The 23,811-nt window shown below is 36.8% G+C and overlaps 1 protein-coding gene across 2 annotated transcripts in view; it reads left to right on the plus strand.

Moving 5' to 3' along the window:
* Positions 1–23,811, plus strand: part of GOLM2 (golgi membrane protein 2) — a 163,324-nt gene that overhangs the window by 45,462 nt on the left and 94,051 nt on the right. For both annotated transcript variants that reach the window (XM_037022156.2, XM_037022157.2), the window contains exons 2-3: positions 17,689–17,743; positions 21,834–21,936. In XM_037022156.2, the coding sequence (XP_036878051.1) occupies positions 17,689–17,743; positions 21,834–21,936 (158 nt within the window). The remainder of the gene's footprint in view (positions 1–17,688; positions 17,744–21,833; positions 21,937–23,811) is intronic.

Here is a 23,811-nt window from a genome sequence, read left to right on the forward strand (position 1 = left end):
TACAGTAACAGGGCACCCTGTCTAGTAGCCCATTAAGTGGAGAACTCCAATGCTTACTGGGGCCAGTGACATATACCAGTGGAAAGCAGGAAGAATTTTCTTTTGAACCCTTTGTAGCCAAGAGTCCTTATCAAGAGGGAAAAGTTTCTATACCTGAAGATGCTTGTTTTACAGAAGGCTGTGGCTTACCATCCTAAGATTGAGACAATACAGATGGAGGACAGAAAGGGGAAGAGCAGTCAATGGGCTGAGTTGTGGGCAGTATGACTCATGATCTCCCAATAGCCCTCCTGTATAGTTGTCTGCACTGACAGCTGGGCTGTCTATTGGGGCTTGACCCTGTGGCTACTGACAAGGTACCATGCCAACTGGATGGTTGGTCACCGGTCCTTTTGGGGGCAAGAGTTGTGGCAAGACCTATTGGCCTCTGGTCAGACTAAGACAGTTACCATATATCATGTGACTGGCTATTTGCCTTTGGCATCCCCAGGGAATGATGAAGTAGATACATTGGCCCAGGTATGCTGGCTAAAAGGAAAGCCTGCCTCTGATGTAACCCAATGATTACATTAGCATTTGTTGCATGCAGGGCAAAAGACAATGTGGGCTGTAGCCCATCAGTGGGGCTTGCCATTGACCTTTGAAGAATCACCAGAGCCTGGAAGGAGTGCCTTGTGTGCTCTAAGAGAGACTTATACTGAGTCCCACAGCAACATAGGATAATAGTAATGGGGCCGATACCCCTTGTCAGGTGGCAGATAGGCTATATTGGGCCTCTGCCTATATCAGAAGGGTATCGGTATACCATGACTTGCGTAGACACAGCTACTGGAGTATTGGTTGCTTTTCCTGTACGTTGTGCAAATCAGCAAACCACCAAAAGGGACCTCGAGTGTCTCTTTGCAGCCTGTGGCTGGCTGCAGGTGATTGAGAGTGATCAGAGTACCCACTTTACTGGACATGCATTACAAGAATGGGTTCTGCAATTAGGGATAAAGTAGAAGTTTCATATACCATATGACCCTATTGGGGCAGGCATTATAGAGAGGGACAGTGGTTTGTTAAAATCTGGCCTGAAGTTGGACACTAGTAGTGTATGGGGATGGTCAGTTTGCTCATGGACTGTGCTACAGCATTTGAATGAGAAGCCCCAAAAAGGAGCCTTGAGCCCTGTGGACATGCTAACACACCTTGCTGCCTCTCTTATACAACTGTATATACAAACCAAAGAGGAGTTATTGGAGCTATGATATGGCCAGGAGAGCATCATCCCACTCCCAACCCCTACTGCATTAAACCATGGAGAGACTGTTGAATGGAGATGGCCCTGGACACTTTGACACATGGACTATCAATGGCTGGCCCATCTGGCACCTTGGGTAGAAGGCTTAGAAGCTGGTCTCCTGTGTGTTCCTGAAATAACAGCACAGTGGCCCCTAAAGACCACGGTAGTGTACCCAAAACATCTGGGCGGTAAGAGCATTTTACAGGGAAGTTTTGTTTTATCTTTATGGCCAGTGCATGTACCTCCTGTAGCCCTATATATTGACCCATCTGAAACTTCCACAGGGAGGGGGATGCAAGTCTAGTATACTAGACTATATAGGACGAGATCCCATTCCTGCCACTATCTTATCACAGGACCACTCTCTTGCATGCATTCTAACTGATGGACAAAATTTACCTATTGTGGTGTTATTAAAACGTGTATCTTACCACTCTTAGGGTTATTTTCTTCTACAGTCCCTGTGAACAGGACCTACCCCCTGGCTGCAGCTGCCATGTGATGAGTGCAGTGAACTCCCTGCTGGTTCAGCTACTGGTCACTTGTGGAATGGGCGAGCTGTGGACTTAATTTGAATAGGACTTTGAACCTGGCTGGATCCTCCAACTTGAGAATTATCATGATTTTATTGCTACTGTTAATGTATGTTATTGGTCTGATTACAATGCTCCAGTTTTCTTGCACAAGAGCCTTGCAAAAGATTGGAAGTGAGTAGATTGTGAGGCGAGATTTCTGGTGCGGTGGGCTGTGGGTAAATTTGCAATTTTTCCAGAATCTCTCGCCTGGCCTTAGTGCATCCCCATATCAATAGGTGTTTCCAAGGAGTGGAGAGGTCCATCTCCATATCAGTAGGTGATTACAAAGGAGGGGAAATGAGGGTATATTTGGGCCAGAGAGGTTTGGTGGGGTCCCTTTTTTACAGCTGGGTTGTGAGAGACACAGTGAGCAGAAGTGAATGACTTCTTTTTTTTTCTTTTTAGTAAGCCTAGAAGCAGCTAATACAACGCAGGCAGCCCAGTGTGTTCTGAACTAAACCTTAATGGGTACCTCGCACAACTTGGTGAGGATTAAAATTAGGAAAGAATGAGAAATTCTAGTTGTTAATTTCCCCATAAAATTTCTTTTAGGTCCGAGAGGGCCAAAATGGTTTCCTACCCCATGCCAATTCTGATCCACCTGCAGGAGTCACTGAAAACACAGCCCAGGTGGTATCGAAGGGTAGTTGTGCTCCTGCTGTGACTACTCCATGAGGAGAGAAGGCATGGGCTGGCCATCTTCCATCCCTCCACTGGAGGAAAGATTACCACCCATCAAAGAATGGCTGGAGTTCTGTTCCTTCTTATCTAATTACTAGTTGGCTGGGCTCCATGAGAGAAAAGATAAGCAGCAAATACTGATCTGTGGGGTATATAGGGGTTGCACAGGAGGGAGTGAGCATTGGGAAAACTTACATTCTTTTTATTTTATTTTTTTTATTAAGGTATGATTGATATACACTCTTATGAAGGTTTTACATGAAAAACAATGAAACAATGTGGTTACTACATTTACCCATATTATCAAGTCCCCACCCATACCCCAATGCAGTCACTGTCCATCAGTGTAGTAAGATGTCACAGATCCACTGTGTGCCTTCTCTGTGTTACACAGTTCTCCCCGTGATCCCCCACACCATGTGTACTAAACATAATACCCCTCAATCCCCTTCTCCCTCCCTCCCCAACCTCCCTCCCACACCCCTCCCCTTTGGTAACCACTAGTTCATTCTTGCAGTCTCTGAGTCTGCTGCTATTTTGTTCCTTCAGTTTTGCTTCATTGTTATAGTCCACAAATGAGGGAAATCATTTGGCATTTGTCTTTTTCTGCCTGGCTTATTTCACTGAGCATAATGTCCTCCAGCTCCATCCATGTTGTTGCAAATGGTAGAATTTGTTTCTTTCTTATGGCCGAATAGTATTGTACCACATCTTCTTTATCCATTCGTCTACTGACGGGCACTTAGGTTGCTTCCATATCTTGGCTATTGTAAAAAGTGCTGTGATAAACATAGGGGTGCACATGTCTTTTTGAATCTGAGAAGTTGTATTTGTGTAAATTGTAAGGAATGGGATTCCTGGGTCAAATGGAATTTCTATTTTTAGTTTTTTGAGGAACCTCCATATTGCTTTCCACAATGGTTGAACTAGCTTACATTCTCACCAGCAGTGTAAGAGGGTTCCCCTTTCTCTCCATCCTCGCCAGCATCTGTTGTTTTTAGTCTTTTGGATGCTGGCCATCCTTACTGGTGTGAGGTGATATCTCATTGTGGTTTTAATTTGCATTTCTCTGATGATTAGTGATGTGGAGCATCTTTTCATGTGTCTGTTGGCCATCTGAATTTCTTCTTTGGAGAATTGTCTCTTCATATCCTCTGCCCATTTTTAAATCAGGTTATTTGCTTTTTGGGTGTTGAGGCATGTGAGTTCTTTATATATTTTGGATGTTAACCCCCTGTCGGATATGTCATTTACAAATATATTCTCCTGTACTGTAGGATGCCTTTTTGTTCTGTTGATGGTGTCCTTTGCTGTACAGAAACTTTTTAGTTTGATGTAGTCCCATGAGTTCATTTTTGCTTTTGTTTCCCTTGCTCAAGGAGATTCATTCAGGAAGAAGTTGCTCATGCTTATATTCAGAAGATGTTTGCCTATGTTGTCTTCTAAGAGTTTTATGGTTTCATGACTTACATTCAAGTCTTTGATCCATTTTGAGTTTACTTTTGTGTATGGGGTTAAACAATAATCCAGTTTCATTCTCTTGCATGTAGCTGTCCAGTTTTGCCAAGACCAGCTGTTGAAGAGGCTGTCATTTCCCCATTGTATATCCTTGACTTCTTTATCATATATTAATTGACCATGTATGCTTGGGTTTATATTAGCACTCTCTAGTCTGTTCCATGGGTCTATGGGTCTGTTCTTGTGCCAGTACCAAATTGTCTTGATTACTGCCTTTGTAGTAGAGCTTGAAGCTGGGGAGTGTAATGCCCCCAACTTTATTCTTCCTTCTCAGAGTTGCTTTGGCTATTCAGGGTTTTTGTGGTTCCATATGAATTTTAGAATGATTTTCTCTAGTTTGTTGAAGAATGCTATTATTTTGATAGGAATTGCATTGAATCTATAGATTGCTTTAGGCAGGATGGCCATTTTGACAGTAATAATTTCTATCCATAAGCATGGCATGTGTTTCAATTTATTGGTATCTTCTTTAATTTCTCTTGAGTATCTTGTAGTTTTCAGAGTATAGGTCTCTCACTTCCTTGCTTATGTATTTTATTCTTTTTGATGCAATTGTGAATGAAATTGTTTTCCTGATTTCTCTCTCTGCTAGTTCATCATTAGTGTATAGGAATGCCACAGATTTCTGTGTATTAATTTTGTATCCTGCAACTTTGCTGAATTCAGATATTAGATCTAGTAGTTTTGGAGTGGATTCTTTAGTTTTTTTTGTACAATATCATGTCTTCTGCAACAGTTTGACTTCCTCTTTCCCAGTCTGGATGCCTTTTATTTCTTTGTGTTGTCTCATTGCGGTGGCTAGGACCTCCAGTACTATGTTGAATAGAAGTGGGGGAAGTAAGCATCCTTGTCTTGTTTCTGATCTTAAAGGAAAAGCTTTCACCTTCTCGCTGTTAAGTTTGATGTTGGCTCTGGGTTTGTCATATATGGCCTTTACTATGTTGAGGTACTTGCCCTCTATACCCATTTTGTTGAGAGTTTTTATCGTGAATGAATGTTGAATTTTGTCAAATGCTTTTTCAGCATCTATGGAGATGATCATGTGGATTTTGTCCTTCTTTTCTTTGATGTGGTGGATAATGTTGATGGATTTTCTAATGTTGTACCATCCTTGCATCCCTGGAATAAATCCTACTTGATTATGATGGATGATCTTTTTGATGTATTTTTGAATTTGGTTTGCTAATATTTGTTGAGTATTTTTGCATCTATGTTCATCAAGCGTATTGGTCTGTAATTTTCTTTTTTTGTGTGTCTTTGCCTGGTTTTGGTGTTAGAGTCATGCCAGCCTCATAGAATGAGTTTGAAAGTATTCCCTCCTCTTCTATTTTTTGGAAAACTTTAAGGAGAATGGGTATTAGGTCTTCACTAAATGTTTGATAAAATTCAGGAGTGAAGCCATCCGGTCCAGGAGTTTTGTTCTTAGGTAGGTTTTTGATTTCCAGTTCAATTTCATTGCTGGTAATTTGTGTGTTCAGATTTTCTGTTTCTTCCTTGGTCAGCTTTGGAAGGTTGTATTTTTCTACAAAGTTGGTCATTTTTTCTAGGTTATCCAGTTTGTTAGCATATAATTTTTCATAGTATTCTCAAATAATTCTTTGTATTTGTGTGCTGTCCATAGTGATTTTTCCTTTCTCATTTCTGATTCTGTTTATGTGAGTAGACTCTCTTTTTTTTTGATGGGTCTGGCTAGGGTTTATCTATTTGTTTATTTTCTCAACGAACCAGGTTTTACTTTCATTGATTCTATTTTATTCTTCTCAATTTTATTTATTTCTGCTCCAATCTTTATTATGTCCCTCCCTCTACTGACTTTAGGCCTCATTTGTTGTTCTTTTTCTAGTTTCATTAATTGTGAGTTTAGATTTCTTATATGGTATTGTTCTTCTTTCTTGAGGTAGGCCTGTATTGCAATATACTTTCCTTTTAGCACAGCCTTGGATGCGTTGCACAGATTTTGCTGTATTGAATTATTGTTGTTATTTATCTCCATATATTACTTGATCTCTGTTTTTATTTGGTCATTGATCCATTGGTTATTTAGGAGCATGTTGTGAAGGCTCCATGTGTTTGTGGGATTTTTCATTTTCTTTGCATCATTTATTTCTAGTTTCATACCTTTGTGATCTGAGAAACTGGTTGGTACAATTTCAGTCTTTTTTAATTTACTGAGGCTCTTTTTATGGCCTAGTACATGATCTATTCTTGAAAATCTTCCATGTGCACTTGAGAGGAATGTGTATTCTGTTGCTTTTGGGTGTAGAGTTCTATAGATGTCTGTTAGGTCCATCTGTTCTATTGTGTTGTTAAGTGCCTCTCTCTCCTTACTTATCTTCTGTCTGGTTGATCTGTCCTTCAGAGTGAGTGGCGTGTTGACGTCTCCTAGAATAAATGCATTGCATTCTATTTCCCCTTTTAATTGTGTTAGTATTTGTTTCACATATGTAGGTACTCCTGTGTTGGAAGCATAAATATTTATAATGGTTATATCTTCTTGTTGGATTGACCCCTTTATCATTATGTAATGTCCTTCTTTGTCTCTTGTCACTTTCTTTGTTTTGTAGTCTATTATGTCTGATATAATTACTGCAACTCCTGCTTTTTTCTGCCTATTAGTTGCATGAAATATCTTTTTCCATCCCTTCACTTTTAATCTGTGTATGTCTTTGGGTTTAAAGTGAGTCCCTTGTAGGCAGCATATAGATGGGTTTTGTTTTTTTATCCATTCAGTGACTGTGTCTTTTGATTGGTGCATTCAATCCATTTACATTTAGGGTGATTATTGATAGTTATGCACTTATTGCCATGTCAGACTTTAGATCTGTGGTTACCAAAGGTTCAAAGTTAACTTCCTTACTATTTAAGAGTCTAACTTAACTCACTTAACATGCTATTACAAACACAATCTAAAGGTTCTTTTCTTTTTTCTCCTCTTTTTTCTTCCTCCTCCATTCTTTATATATTAGGTATCATTTTTTTGTACTTTTTGTCTATCCCTTGATTGACTTGGAGATAGTTAATTTAATTTTGCATTTGCTTAGTAATTAGCTCTTTTACTTTCTTTACTGTGGTTTTATTTCCTCTGGTGACAGCTATTAAACTTTAGGTACACTTGCATCTAATCTATAAAAGTCCCTCCATAATAGACTTAGAGGTGGTTTGTGGGAGGTAAATTCTCTCAGCTTTTGCTTATCTGGAAATTGTTTAATCCCCCCTTCAAATTTAAATGATAATCTTGCTGGATAACATAATCTTGTTTCGAGGCCCTTCTGCTTCATTGCATTAAATACATCATGCCACTCTCTTCTGGCCTGTAAGGTTTCTGCTGAGAAGTCTGATGGTAGCCTAAAGGCCTTTCCTTTGTATGTGATTTTATTTCTTTCTCTGGCTGCTTTTAATAGTCTGTCCTTATCCTTGATCTTTGCCATTTTAATTACTGTATATCTTGATGTTGTCTTGCTTGGGTCCCTTGTTTTGGGAGATCTGTGAATCTCTATGGCCTGAGAGAGTATCTCCTTCTCCAGACTGGGGAGGTTTTCAGCAATTACCTCCTCAAAGACACTTTCTATCCCTTTCTCTCTCTCTTCTTCTTCTGGTATCCCTATAATGCAAATGTTGTTCCGTTTGGATTGGTCACCGATTTCTCTCAGTATTCTTTCATTCTTAGAGATCCTTTTTTCTCTCTGTGCCTCAGCTTCTTTGTATTTCTCTTCTCTGGTTTATATTTTATTTATCATCTCCTCCACTGTATCCAGTCTGTTTTTTATACCCTCCATTGTGCTCTTCAACGATTGGTTCTCTGACCGGAATTCATTCCTGAGTTCTTGAATATCTTTCCGTACCTCCAGGAGCATGTTAATGATTTTTATTTTGAACTCCCTTTCAGGAAGAGGTACGAGGTCCATCTTATTTAAATTTTTCTCGGGAGTTGTATTAATAATTTTGCTCTAGACCAGATTCCTTTGGCATTTCATATTTGTATATGGCGCCCTCTAGTGTCCAGATTCTCTACTTTCTGTAGCTCCTCAGCCCATGAAGCAATGTTGGGGGTCACAGGGGAATGGTATTGGTGCCTGGGTGGAGGAAAGAGCTGTTTCCTGCTGCTATGCCTGCCTCTGCTGCCTGAACCAATGGGCCGAGCACACAGAGATAAGCTTTTGTTCCAGAGCAGCTGGATATAGATCCCTGCTTTCCACAAGCAGCTGGAATCTCAGTCTGCCCAGGAACTCTGCCTGTCCCCGCTTTGCAACCCCGTAATCATGAGAGTATGATGAAAGCATGATGAAATGTAGGTTTGTGCTCCCAGAGCACATCTCCAGAGCTAGGTATTCAGCAGTCCCAGGCTTCCACTTCCTCTGCTCAGTTTCTCTTCTGCCAGTGAGCTGGGGTCGTGGAAGGGCCTGGGTCCCGCCGGGCCACAGCTTTTGTACGTTACCCTGTTCTGTGAGGTCTGCTCTTTTCTCCAGGTGTATATAGTCTGGTGCAGTCCTCTTTCCTTTTGCTCTCTCAGGGTTAGTTGTGTTAATTATATTTTCGTATTATATGTGGTTTTAGGAGGAAGCCTCTGTCTCACCTCTCATGCTGCCATGTTTAATCCGACAAAGTGAACAACTTCTTATAAGCACTAAATTGGTTTCTTCCACATTATTTCTCCCTTTGACTGATTTCAGCTTTAAAGGTAATTTTCCCTGTGCTGGTAGCTTATTTTTTTCCCAGAGTTATACTCAGTAAATGGTTTATAAATGACTGATTAAATAAAAATAAATTAGTAAATAAAAAACACTGTGATGATTCATTACACCAAGACCAAAGACCTCGCTTATTCTCTTTAAAAATGTAAGTAGGTACAGCCTAAACATTTGCTTCAAGAGAGACTAATTGTTTGTCCAGTCAATTTAAAGTTGCAGGTGTGTTTGGAATGTTGACTGAATATCATATAGGCAATGTAGGAGTGGCAAGAAAAAATGTTAATCACCTGTCTGATCTAGTATATGCATGGTGTTCTTGAGCACAGACTCTGGTCTGGGACTGCTTGGGAGAATATCCAGAATGTACTGTAAGCATTTGTTATATATAGGTCACAGTTTCCTCATCTGTGAAATGGAGAGTCTACCTCATAGGGTAGTTTTGAGGATTTAATACAATAGTATATGTAAAACACTTAAGACAAGATCTGGCACAAAAGAAGCATGTAATATCCCTAATTATTATTAACTGTACTCCATTTTAACCAGCTGTTGCACACTGTCTTGCCTGAGAGGGTTGCCCCTGGGCAAGTTCACTCTGAATTTGGTGAGAAGGAGTAACAACAACTGAATGTTAGGGATAAAAGGGCTTATGCCAAGCTTTATTCTCACTGTGGGAGGTCCATTGCTGGAATCTTGTTTGCCTTTGGGGCATTTGCAGTCCTGGCTCCCTCTCTGCCTCTGGGCAGAGCTCTTTATATAGTAACACCCACAGTAATGGCTCATTGCCAATGGGTGTGTAAGTATTAGCATAGCAGTAGCCAAAGTACTCATCAGGTATTTTAAGGTCAAGGGAGGATCCTGGCCATAAGAACTTTCATTTTCCCTACGTGGGTGCTAACCAAAGGCATATTGTAGATGAGCAATCATTAAACCTGGCTACTTACAGAATCACTTGAACTGTTTTTTCCTTTTTTTTTTAATTGAGTATAGTTGATATACTGTCTTTTTTTAAATTGAAGTATCATTGATATACAATCTTGTGTTGGTTTCAAATATACAACACAGTGGTTCAACAGTTACCTATACTATTAAATCCTTACCCCCACTAGTGCAGTTACTGTCTGTCAACACAGAAGATGTTTCAGAATCATTAGCTGTATTCTTCATGCTGTACTACCATCCATCCTCATGACCATCTTATATTATGATTGAGAATTTTCATGCCCCTTTATCTCCCTCACTCTCCCCACCTACTCATCCCAGTCTCTCCCCCATTGTAACCACCAGTCATTCCTCAGTGTCATGAGTCTACTGCTGTTTTGTTCATTCTGTTTTGCTTTGTTCTTAGACTCCACAAATAAGTGAAGTCATATGATATTTGTCTTTCTTTGCCTAGCTTATTTACTTAGCATGATACCATCTAGGTCCATCCATGTTGTCACAAATGGCAGGGTTTCTTTTTTTAATGGCTGAATAATATTCCATTATGTATATGTACCACATCTTTATTCATCTATTGATGGACACTTTAGTTGCTTTCATATCTTGACTATTGTAAGTAATGTGGCAATAAACATAGGTGTGCATGTATCTTGTTGAATCAGGGTAATACCTAGAAACAGAATCACTTGAACTTTTTAAAAAAAAGATTCCTGGACCCATCCCTGGACTACTGAATCACATTGGAGTGGTGTGGTGAATGCAAGAATATGTGCTTGTTAAATCTCCCCAGGTGATTCTGAGCACCAGCCAGATTTGTCAGTTATGTTACAGAGGATAGGGTTGTCTCTAGAATCATCTGAGTATGAAATATAACCAGGAAAAATGTTTCTGGTGTGGAGAAAAATGAGCCAGAAGTGACATCTGTAAAAAGCCAGTTGTATATAACCTTTGGGATCAGTGGTCACGGTTGTGCTGATTGCCCTAGAACAGGTGGTAATGAAAGTGAAACATGCACAGCTGAGCTATTTTCAAGTTCCCAGAATGAAAAGAGAAGCAGAGCAACTGAGCTGGGAAGAACTGCCAAAATTAATTCGCAGTAGCCCTGTGGGATGGGAAGCATTAGAAGGGCTTTAAAAAGGGGTGGTAAAATATAAAGATTAAGTTTTAGATATTGGGTGAAGAAATATTAGAGGAAAATAGATGAAGCAGCTGAGGATGAGAAAGCAGTGCTTTAAGAAAATACCAGAAGATGATTCTTACTGAAAAGAAGAGATAAGAACACGTGCCTCATCTTACTATACTGATGGGCAGTGACTGCAATGGGGTATGAGGGGGATATGATAATATGTGTGACTAGTAACCACATTGTTTTTTCATGTGAAACCATCATGAGAGTGTATATCAATAATACCTTAATTGAGAAAAAACACATGCCTCAGAAGAGAGGAAAAAAGAAGAGGTCTCAGAGCAGTTAACACATTTTAAGAGATTAACATGGAAAAGGCCAAAGGGATCATGGATAATTGGCCTATTATTGATGGACTCCAAATCCCACAGAAATGAGTATTGCAGAAGGGAGAGGTAACTTCCTAAGGCAATCAAGTTGTTAAGAAGGGATAATAAATGAGGGAGTTTGGAAGAAGTCTTGAAGGATGATTAGAATTATACAAATATGGATAAAGTACAAATTAAGGTAGAAGAGTTTGTAGTATGCACAGAATGGAACATGAAAGTCTAGGGAATCATTCAATAGACATTTATTGAGTATTTATAGGTATGAGGTAATGTGGTAGATCATGGACACACAAAGACGAGTGAGAGATGTAGTTCCTGTTCTCATGGACTTCTCATTTCTGAGAAACCATGGGTGTAGAAAAGAAGCAAGGTGACATTTCTGTTGGAAGTAGAACTGCATGTGATAAAATAAAGTTTTGATTTTGAAAGGATTGAATATGAGGCTCTTCCCAGTAGACTGAAGCCACAGAAGGCATTTTGAATATTTGTGGGTTTTTTGAAGGGCATATTGGAACCTGGGTTGGAATCTGACCATAGAGGTAAATTAGGCAAGGGATCTGTGTTTGTGAATGTCTATTTGCCTATCTCTCTGTCTACCTACCTACACATGCCTCTCATCCCCAAAGAAATTTGAAAGAGAAAAGTAATTATTTGACATCTTTCTTGCATGTTGTAAATAAGGATATTTTGGGAAAAGTCAGAAAGTAACCAAAAAGGGATCTGTGAAGCCAGAAAATGGGAATCCCTTTGTAAAATGAGGGATAAAGAATGCTTCTTAGAATTTATGTACTGTTATCTGTCTGGAACATATTTAGAAAAAAAAAGAGTATTCCTAAAGCATTGCCAGTTCAACACAGAGAATATGTGGCAAAATAAAACACCTTTTTTTCCAATCATGAAATAGTAGTAACTCCAATTAATTTCTTGACAGGTGGAAAAAGAAGCAAATTCCTCTTAGAACACAAGGAAATTAAAACTATGAGAAGGAATAATCAGAAGGGAAGCCAGCCTTCCACTTGAAGGTGATGAGATGATAGAAATATTAATAGAAGTGACGGCTCTCAGAGGAGGGGTTAAAGCCAAAGGAGTTAAAGAACTAAAGAGACATAGTGCAGAAATGATTAATGAAAAGCACAAAAGGAAAGAAAAACAGAGTTGAAGAAATTGAAGCAAATATTAAAAGTCAGAACCAAATGGAAGAAGTCTTTATAAATGGACTCAAATAGTAGAAAAGATCAAGGCTAAAATTAAATGATTGCTTTACATTCTTAGATTTTGCAGGAATACAAGGGAATGAAATGTCATGGTAGGTGAAAACACATTCAGATTTCTTTAAAAGGACAACACTGATGTTAGAATTCTTTCTCAAACCATTTTAGGAGCTGCATAAGAATTTGGGGATGGTATATATGTAGGGAGAAGAGGGACCAGATGCCTGTAACATTGCAGTGTCAACAAAGATGAACAGATAATTTAGTAGCAGACATCTCGATTCTGAAAGTGAGTAATATAATAAAATTACTGTAGAGGGAAGAGAACCTTCTGTGTTTAATGATCTACCAGCTGGGCTGTGTGAGATCTTTGAGCAAATCCTTGGCACCTCTGTTCAAAGGCATACAGAAGGTGAGATAACTTAGACGCAATGAAACTAGTATTAATAGGAAATGAGAGAAATTGGTAACTGATACCTGCTTTTAACACTAAACACTGAATGTTAATGTTTTTGTAAGAATCCTTCTGGAAAGAATGGCAGAAATAATAGAGAACATGCGATGCCAAGGGAACACTATGCCGCAAAGGGGGTCTAAGAACCTATCTGAAAAATCCTTACATGGCAAAAGAATGGGGTGGGAAATAAATGTATTATGCTTGGATTAAGAAAAGGCTTTTATTTAAGCAAGCTGTGGTTTTCTCTTAAATATTATGCAAAATATACTGTTCCTTTTGAAATATGAGGTTTTGAAATATGAGGACTTTATATATGAGCCTTTGGGATCAGTGTCTCCATTCTCAATAAAGATGATTGAAAAACAATTACAGTGATAAAAATAAAGCAGTATTGCCTATGTAATCCTTTTCTATATTTGTAGTCTGTAGACTGAATTGGAAGGTTGTCTCTTTTTATCTCCTTTACCTATTTTGCCCACTCCCTTCCCCCTCCACCATGACGATCACCAGTTTGTTCTCCATGTTTATGACTCTGTTTCTACTCTGTTTTATTTTTTAGATTCCAATTTTTTAGAGCAAATGGTGTTTGTGTTTATCCATGTGTAACACATCTTTATCCATTTGTCAGAGAATAAATACTTTGGGCTTGCAGGCCTTGCAGTCTTTGCTACAATCACTGTAGCTCCAAAGCAACTTAGACAATATGTAAATGAATGGGTGTGGCTGTTTTCCTATAAAACTTTATAGACATTGAAATTTGAATTTCATATAATTCATGAAATATTGTTCTTTTTTGATTCCTCCACCTCCCCCAAAAATTTAAAAGTGTAAAAGCCATACTTAGTTTACCATCCCTACAAAAACAGGCAGCAGGCCAGATTTGGCTTATAGGCCACAGTTCGTGCACCCCTGGCTTAGACCAACATTCTCTGTCTCCTGGAATACAGTAATAGTCTCCTGTTCTCCCTCTCTCCCACCTGGTCTCCCTCTTTAGTCTGGTCTGCTCATCCCACTGAAGCCAGATTGACTTTTCTACATTATAAATTGGATCTCACTACATTGCTTTAAGTCCTTTAAGGATTGACCATAGCCAGTAGAATCTATCCATATCCTTTGGCAAGATGCTTCATAATTTGGACCTTGCTTACCTTTCTAGCAGTACTTCATATCGCTTTCCCCTAATTCTCTTTTGAGCTGCTTAGAACTGCTTGCAATTTCTGTAATGTACAGTGCTTTTCACTTCTGAGTTTTGACACATGGCTTGAAGTGTATTTCCTCCTTACTCTTTCCCTGCTTCTGCCTGGCTAAACACTGCTCTTCCTGCTGGACTTTTTCCAGCTATCATCATCTCCAGAAGCCTCCCCCCATTCTTCCAAGGCTGGATTTAAGTGCTTCTCCTAAGTTCTCCCATCATCTGTAGAACCCAATAATAGCATTTATTTTACTGTACTGTAATTGCCTACTTATTTGACTGCCTCTGCTAAATAATAATCCCCTTGAGTACCCAGTGTTTGTTCATTATTTTATCCCCAGTTTCCTTTATGGTGCCCTAAAGTATCCTCAGCATTTTTCTTTTTGCATTAAAAAAGTGAGATGTAATTCATTTCCATAAAATTCACCCTTTTAAGTTGTAACATTCAGTGGTTTTTAGTATATTCACAGTGTTGTGCATCCATTACCACAAATTCCAGAACATTCATCAACCCAGAAAGAAAGCACATTCCCTTTAAGAGGTCACTCTTCATTCTCTCTTCCTCCCAGCCCCTGGAAGCCACTAATCTACCTTCTGCCTCTATGGATTTGCCTAACCTGGAAATTTCATGTCAGTGGAAACACACAATATTTGTCCTTTCATGACTGGCTTCCTCCACTTGGCATATATAATGTTTTCAAGGCTCATTCATTTTGCAGCACTTACCAGCACTTCATTCCTTTTTATGGCTGAACATCAGCATTGTATTTTAAACATTATTCTTTGAAGCCCCCAGAACTGTACAAGAAAAAAAAGGGGACCCCCCAAACTCCCACTCCTGCTTCTATTAGAGCAGGTATACTTACTTTAGTTATGTGTTTGTGGATAGACTTTCATTTGAAATTCAAAAGTCCACTTGAGACTGAAGGCCCCCCCTTTTTCTAAAAATTGAATTATCATTGCTAAACAATCTTATATTGGCTTCAAGTATCCAACACAGTGGTTCAAACAGTTACCCATATTATTAAATCCTCATCCCCACTAGTGCAGTTACTATATGTTGAAACAGGAAGATGTTAATCATTGGCTATATTCTCCATGCTGTACTACTATCCCCATGACCAACTTATATTATGATTAAGAATTTTTTTGCCCTTTTATCCCCCTCACCCTCCACACCCACCCACCCAACCTTTTCCCCGTGGTAACCACCAATCCCTTTTCAGTGTCTGAATCTACTGCTATTTTGTTTATTTTGTTTTGTTTTTATATTCGATAAATAAGTGAAATCATGTGGTATTTGTCTTTCTCCACTTTGCTTATTTCACTTAACAGAATACCCTCTAGGTCCATCCATGTTATTTTAAATGGCAGGATTTCTTTTTTATACTTAATAATATTCCATTGCATATATGTACCACATCTTCTTTATCCATTCATTTATGGATGGACACTTTGGTTGCTTCCATATCTTGGCTATTGTAAATAATGCGTCAGTGTACAGGGGTACATATACCTTTTTACATCAGGGTTTTTTCTGATAAATTCCTAGAACTGAAATTGCTGGGTTGAATGGTATTTCTATTTTTAGATTTTTGAAGAACCTACATACTTCTTTCCATAGTGGCTACACCAGTTTACATTCCCACCAACAGTGCACAAGGGTTCCCTTTTGTCCAAATCCTCACCAACACTTGTTATTTCTTTTGGATAGTGGGCATTCTAACTAATGTGAGGTGATATCTCAGTGTGGTTTTGGTTTGCATTTCCCTGATGATCAGAGAATTGGAGCATCTTTTCGTTTGCCTGTTGGCCATTGAAGGGCACTTTGTGGTTTTTTTTCCCCAACCTTTTTTCATACCGTTCTTTCCCTTGTGTCGTATGTTGTAGCCAAACACTACTTTGGTGGGCTCTGCATATATGTCTCATGCTTTCTTGCCTCTGTACCTTTTCTCCTGCTGTCTCCTTTATCTGATATGCAGTATTCTACTTAAAGTTTTACTTAGTCTTCAATGCTTAATTCAGATAAAACGCTTTCCCTGAAGCTTTCTGTGATCTAACAGCTAGGAATCTTCTCTAAATTCCTACAGTAATTATACTCTTTAGATGCTATGTTGCCTACTGATTTCCTTGCAACTGCTCTCATGTTTTCTAATTGATTTATACTCTTCCATCAGTACCTTGGCACAATAAAGTTCTTAAAAATATAATTGAAAATGGCTTGGCTACTCCAGAAATTAGTGTGGCAGTTTCTTAAAAAACTATACATTACTTGTGATACAACCCAGCAGTCTTACTCCTGGCATATATCCCAGAGAAATGGGAACTAATGTACTTGGTTTTTCATAGTAGCTGTGTTTATAGCAGCCAAAATTAGAAACCACCAAAATGTTCCATAGTAGTTGAATATTTAAGCAAACTTTAGTACTTTCTGTCATGGAATACTATTCAGCAATAAAAGGAACAAACTCTTGATATAGTCAATAACTATGTATTATGCTGAGCAGAAAAAAATCTCTAAAGGTCACATACTATATGATTCCATATTTATAACATTCTTGAAATGACAAAATCACAGAGATGGAGAACAAATTAGTGGTTGCCAGGGATTAGGAATGTGGGGGAAGGAAGGATAAATTTGACTCTAAAGGATAGCCTGAGGGAGATCTTTGTGATGATAGAATAGTTCTGTGTCTTAATTTTGATAGTGGTTAAATGAATCTGTACATACTATAAAAATGACATAGAACTATATACATACATTGTACAATGTCAGTTTCCTGGTTTTGATGTACTATCATTATAAGATGTACCCATTCAGGGAAGTTATGTGAAGGGTACATGGGACTTCTCTGTGCTATCTTTGCAATTTCCTGTGTGTGTACAATTTTTTCAAACTACAAAGTTTCAAACTTTTTCTTTAGAGATTGAGGTGGTATTTATTATAATCATTTGCTACTCATGTTGTTGCTTCTGGTCGGTATGAATCTGCATCTTTTAAAGTAAAGTTGCTGTTGAGGTTGACAAGAGAACTTTTTGTAATGATATTTTAGTTGCATTTTACAATTAGGTGAAATCTGTTTAAGCTAGAACTGAGACATAGTTGTTCTTTTGTGTATGACATCCTGGCTATACAAAGCCTTCTTTTAAAGCTTAAATTGAGTCATATTTTGGTAATCTTTTAAGTTCCTAGTGTTCATTTATACTGGCTCCTTGAGAGCAGTGACCACAGCTGTGTAGTATGTCATGTAATATTATAGGAGCTTGATAAGCATTCATTACTTTTGATTTAACATGATAATAATTAATTCAAACAATCCTTTTCTTAATACAGAGTTAGTAAGAGTTCTCTTCTGGTAAGATATTGAATAATACATTATTAAGCAATATTCAGCTTAAATTTTAAAACTTTTGTAAGTTGTTTTACTACATATTAAATATTGGGCAAATTTAAAATGAGTATTACAAAATGCAGAATTTATCTCATTTTTTTTGGAAAGTGGTGGGGTATATATAACTTAATTTCTCTTGCATTTATGATCAAGCTCAAAGTGAATATGAGCAAAAGAAAATATGAACAAAACTACATATTCTTTAGTAAAATGAAAACAATTTTTTTTTCAGATTAAACTACAGAGCAACATATCATATCAGATGGCAGACATACATCATTTAAAGGGTAAGAAACTTAATTACAGATTAAAGGTAGATAAAAGTCACTAAATCTCTAAAATCCTCAAGAATTAAGAAATAGACAGCTAAATGAAATAAAATTTTTGAATTCAACTCCTCTAATGACAAAACACTTATCCTTTTGTCTGAATATAGACTGAACAAATTTTAGTGTTGCTTAATATGTAATAAATGCAAGTTAAAATTTGAGGTCTGCATTTTAGACAGACCTGCATTTTAAATAAATCTGCTATAGACAGATTTTTGCAATGTAATGTTAAAGGAATTCTCAAAGAAAAATCAAACTGTAGCTTCAGAGACTACCAAATTTCTAGGGAAAAGGTAATGGGTGATCCTTTTGTGCTGTCAATATGCTAAAATAACCCATTCAGGTCTGGGGATGCTTTGGGATCCTCCAGGCTTGATGTTTTAGATACTCTGGGAACAGGAGACCTGAAAGAAACCAGGAAGGAACCTGTTTTTTTGATTGTTCGTTTTTTGTTTTTTTTCCCACTTAGGTGAAGTGATAGGAGATGACTAAAGCATATCTCTGATTTAGAACATCTTTGACTTTCTATTAAAAATTTGCTTCCTTGGGTGGCCACATTTGTTTTCTTTGTATTTGTGTCCATATTCTATTCTTTTTGACTCATGGGAGCACATTAGGATGCCACAGAAGATGCCACACTGTCAGTGCTGCTTCCAGTCAGCAATTTTTACAAATTATTCTGCTTATCATTGAAGTATAGTTCTTATTAAATAGTAACAGATCAGTTGAATAAGAAGTTCTATGGTTTCTGCAAGTATTTGCCAAAGAAAATGACAGCTTGTATTACTGACTAAAAATCTTTGCTTTACTATATGCATTGAATTAGATCTTGAAATACTTTAAAATTTGTATGATGCTCTTCAGTAGAGAAAAAGGCTTTGATTTTGAACTCGTAACTGTATAGCTTTTGGTTTTGTGAAAGTACTGAAGCTTGGACCCTTAAGATTGAATTTCATTAATGTGACTTTTGCACCTTAGGAACTATTTCTACTGAAACTTAACTTCTAGACAAGTTAACTTTAAAATCCATATTCGACTATTTTCATTGAAATTACTAAGGGTGTAATGGAACTAATATACACTGAGACCATAGGAAAACCTAATGCTAGTGAATATTTTCTTGGAAATAAAAGGAATGAGTTTTTAACCCTGAGATAATAAGTTAACATTCTAATATACTCCGATTTATTTTGAGTAACTCACCTATTACTGAAAGAAAATTTACAATCAAAATTATCTAGAAGTGAAATTTTTTGCTGTAGAAATTGGCCCTAGGGAACCCCTTTCTTAGCTATATCCCTCCCTAGTATTTTCAGTGTAAATTGAGAGTTTCAAGTTAAATTGGCCATGCCTTACTATAACATACCCTCATCTTACTCTCAGAGATAGAACATCCTACACAATCAGCCGTGGATCTGATCTCATGTTAAGTTGCTGTGCACATTCTGTGGTGACCTGTACACTAGACACAGTACCTTTGGGTTCAAAATAAAGAAAACACATGACATAAATAAATTAGTCACAGGGATGAAAGTACAGGAAAGAAAAGAGAAAGAAAAGACACAATCAGTTGAAAGTAAAATTGTGACATAGGAAACTTTGTCTTTAGTTTGTTTTCTGATCAGTTTACTTTTCCCCTTTTCAAGTCTTTGTTTTGACCTCTTCAAAGCACCAGTTAGCTCCCTGCTTTATAATCCCTTCCCTTTATTCAAACCCGGAAGATTCTGATATTTCAGTGGACTGAAACTCACTTGTATTGATGTTTTATTTTTCTTTGTCATTTGTATTTTAAGCTTTTTATCTTCATTTAGAAATGTAAACTTTTATTTCCTGACAAAAGAATTTCAAATATTGTTAGTGAGAAGCTTGTGGGGAGGCAAAGAAGCCATCCCAAATCTTGAAATCATACTGGACCTTGGGTGTATTCTGAAGGTAAACTTAGCAACTTATTTATTTTACTGTGTAAAAAAAAGAAGCCTGAATGCATACTAAAGATAATTGAGGTCCATTCCCTAGTAGCTCTAGGTAGTGCTGATTTTTTTTTTAATTGCAGTAACTTCTCACTTTCAGAACCTTTCCTGCCTGAACACAGGTTCACTGAACTGGCTAACCATAAGCTCCAAGGCTTTTTGTCCCTGCCTTCTGCTGAGGTCTCATTGCCTCTGACAATCAATATCCACAGCTTAGGCCAGTTTCTGCTACCACTAGCTAGCCCTCTTTGTCCTAGAAGATAGGGCCAGGAATCAGGTAACATTCTGAATGTGTTATTTAGGGATATCTGGCCTCAGATTTATTGCCTTCATCTGCATGGTAGTAATAGATGAAAAACTATGAAATCAACCATGTTTACATATTATAGAATTAATAGAGTAAGAAGAGAAATTTAAAATGTGGCTTGACTGATTTCATAGAAACAGAGTAGAATGGTGATTACCAGGGGCTGAGGGAGGTGAGGGAAATAAAGGAAATACTGGTCAAAGGACACAAACTCTCAGTTATGAGATGAATAAGTTTTGGTGATCTAATATACAGCATGGTGATTACAGTTAACAATATTATTTACTTGAAAGTTGTTCAGAGAGTAGATCTTAAATGTTCTCACCACATAAAAGAAGTGACAATTAGTTATGTGGGAGGTGATAGAGGCTTTAGCTAATGTTTGGTAGTGATCATTTCACAATCTATAAGTGAATCCAACCAACATGTACATTGTAAACTTACACCATGTTATGTATCAGTTAAAAATTTAAAAAAACGCTAAAAAATGGCTAGAATATATAAACATAATTATTAACTGCAAGCACTTTATGTGTATCAGTTACTTTTTATACCTGATTGTTATACTATGCGATAGCTAGTGTTATGCACATTGTTAAACCTTTTATTTATATACCTCAGCAAACATTCATGTGCCTTGAAAATTTTTTTTATCATTGCCACATTTTGTTTTCTACATTAAAATTTAGAAAGTAGAGAAAAAAATATGCTCAGAATCCCACCACTAAATATAATCACTGGTAGCACTTTGATATATTTTTATTCTACTCTGGTTTTTTATATGGATATAATTATGTTATAAATACATATTTACATCTGCTTTTTAAAAACTTATATCCCAAGCATTGTTAGAGTGACTTTAAGGTTAATAAGACTAATTCTATAAGCCTTCCAGGAAAAGTAGATATTATAGTTACAATATTGGTACCTTACAGTTAGATATTATATTTCAGTCTTGAAAGATGTTATTTATACAGAATAGATCTCTGTTCCCACTTATATAAATTAAGGCTTTCTTAACTACTACTTCTGTTTAACTGCTAACTGTTAGCTAATTTTTTAAATTATCTCTCCAAGAAACTGACATTTCTCTTCTCTGGCTGAATTTTATTTGTAGGGTCTCGTGAAGAGGAGTGACTCTAGAAAATAGGAGGCCAGTGTTTATGGATTAAATGTTCACAAAAGAGCCTCTCGCCCAGCTTTTTTAATTTACTAACCAGCTTAGAATTTCATGTAACTCATAACAACTAAAACTTTAAACTCTAGTCCAGAAGTTTTGAGCTTTGAAAATGTAATTTTGATATATTTGGACCTATCATTAGTAGGAGAAGTTGAAATGAGATATGAAGTGTTTTGCACTTAAGTTGGGAATCAAATGTGATTTAAAAGAAAAGAAACCTTGAATTCTGTGCCCATAGCCAATATATCTAAAAAACAGGATTTCCTCCCTGTTTTTTAGATGGGCAGGGTTTTTTTGGTACTGTTTCCACAAGTTAGTATTTGTCTACATAATGTGAAAAGATGTATAATTTTTTCACATTTCTGATTGATGTCAAAACCACTGAGGCCATTTTGTTTCAAAAATAAATTTTATTGCCATGCATGTGTTATAAGAAGTGATTAAATATGATTCTAATTACATAATTTACTCCCTGAGTCTGAGTAAAGAAATTGAGAAGTATATATAGTTTTTAAATATTCCATAACTTCTCAATAGCAAGCATTAGAATGACTAAATTTTATTCCTTTTCCTCTTATCTCATGTGGATAGAGCAACTTGCTGAACTTCGTCAGGAGTTCCTTCGACAAGAAGACCAACTTCAAGACTATAGGAAGAACACCACTTACCTTGTGAAGAGGTTAGAATATGAGAGGTGAGATGCTACAAGGAACAAATATTTATGAATCTATAATATTTGTCCAACATTTCGACAATTCTTCTTTTTTTTTCCTTTTTTGGCTTCTGTTTTTCTTCTCTTCTTTCATTTTCTTAGGTCTTTTAAATTTCCCTTTTGTTGTCTGTCTGTGCTTCTTTGAAGTCCTTACTTTTTTTATTTTGATAGGTTAAACCCCATGAAAATATCTTTTACAAGGCATGCTGTGTCTACCCATGTAGTAGAGTTCATTGTGAGACAGAAAATCTTGAAAGGTCTAAGTTTATTGAATTAGATACAGCAAGGACTGAAAGAAGATTCTGTGGTTCTTTTCAAGGGGCATCTAGAAAAGGAAGACAGCACTGGAAGATGTCCCCAGAATAATTGAGGGACAAGAATGCCAGCTGCTTCTCCTGCTCTGCACTTTAGTCCCTTGCTTACACCTCTGCACTCAGCTGGTAATAAGGTCAGGGAACTTCGTAGGGACCTTTCCAGCAATCACTCTTTAAAAGCCTTCATTGTATCTTTAATCATTTCTACAGTAAAAGGTATTTTTTAGGTCTCTGTACCAAAAATTAGGAAGATTTGCTATATTTTAAAGCAATGTTTATACATTTCTGACTTCTTACTCTTGTAGGTTATCAATGTGTATCTACTTATATATATATTTTAATTTTAATAATATTGGTATCTTATGGTACATAAATGTACTTTAACATAACAATATTTAATATTTTTCCATATATACATAGGATTAAAGATTTAATTTAAAGATAATACATCATTCCAGCATGTTAACGTAACTTGCTTAATCTCTTCCAATTGTTGGACTATTGTAGGACTTTTCCTTTCCTTGCTATTATGACTTATCAGCTATAAAAATCTTCATGCAAAAAAAGATTTCCCCCCTCTCATTTTTACTGAAATATATTCTCAAATATAGACTTTCTGAGAATATTTTATTGCTTTCATGCTCTTATCACATATATGAAAGATTGCTTTCTAAAGTGATTGTACTGATTTACAATGTAAATGTTTCCCCATAGCCCTACCAACATTGACTTTTATAATTCCAACTTAATTTGGTAGCATAAGAATAAGATAGTACCATAGATACATATAGGAAGTTTAATTTGCATTTTTAATGGTGAAAATTAACATTTTTCTATATATTTACTATCTATTTGTTTCTTTTTGCATGAATGATCTGTTTATATTCTTTGATTTCTTCTCCAGTGGAAATTCACAATCTTTATCTGTTTTTTTCCTTTTTCTTTTTTTCTTACTGGCTCCATTCTATCTTATTTATTAGTTTCTTGCATTCCTGTTCTTCTTATGGTTAGGCTTTTATTATTATGTTTAAAGACTTGACTGTTGGATAAATCATCTGTTATCATTTCTTATCAACTCTCATCTAATTCTAACTTTTCTCATCTATTATTATATACTGATCTCACAATTTTCTCTAGTGTGATTTTCCCTTCTGTGATTGAAGTTGGCTTTCACAATTGTTTCTTTGTAAATACAATTTATAAACATAAATTTCCATCTTTCTAATTTCTGCTTTTTAATTAACTTTACAATATTCTTTATCCTCTACTGAAAATCCAAATAAGCATTTGACTAACCTATTTTTTTTTTTGGTATCATTAATGTACAATCACTTGAACAACATTATGGTTACTAGACTTCCCCTATTATCAAGTCCCCCCCACATACCCCATTACATTGACTCACCTATTTTTGTGTCTGTTTTTGTCCTTCCCTGCCCACTCTCCTGATTATTAAATGCTTTCTCTATAAATGTATGTTTCCAACTTCTAGACAACTTTGAAAATCCAATCTAAGATAATCAAGTCTAAGAGAATAACTTTG

The sequence above is a fragment of the Manis javanica genome, chromosome 8, assembly GCF_040802235.1.
Source record: "Manis javanica isolate MJ-LG chromosome 8, MJ_LKY, whole genome shotgun sequence".
NCBI classification, from domain to species: Eukaryota; Metazoa; Chordata; class Mammalia; order Pholidota; family Manidae; genus Manis; species Manis javanica.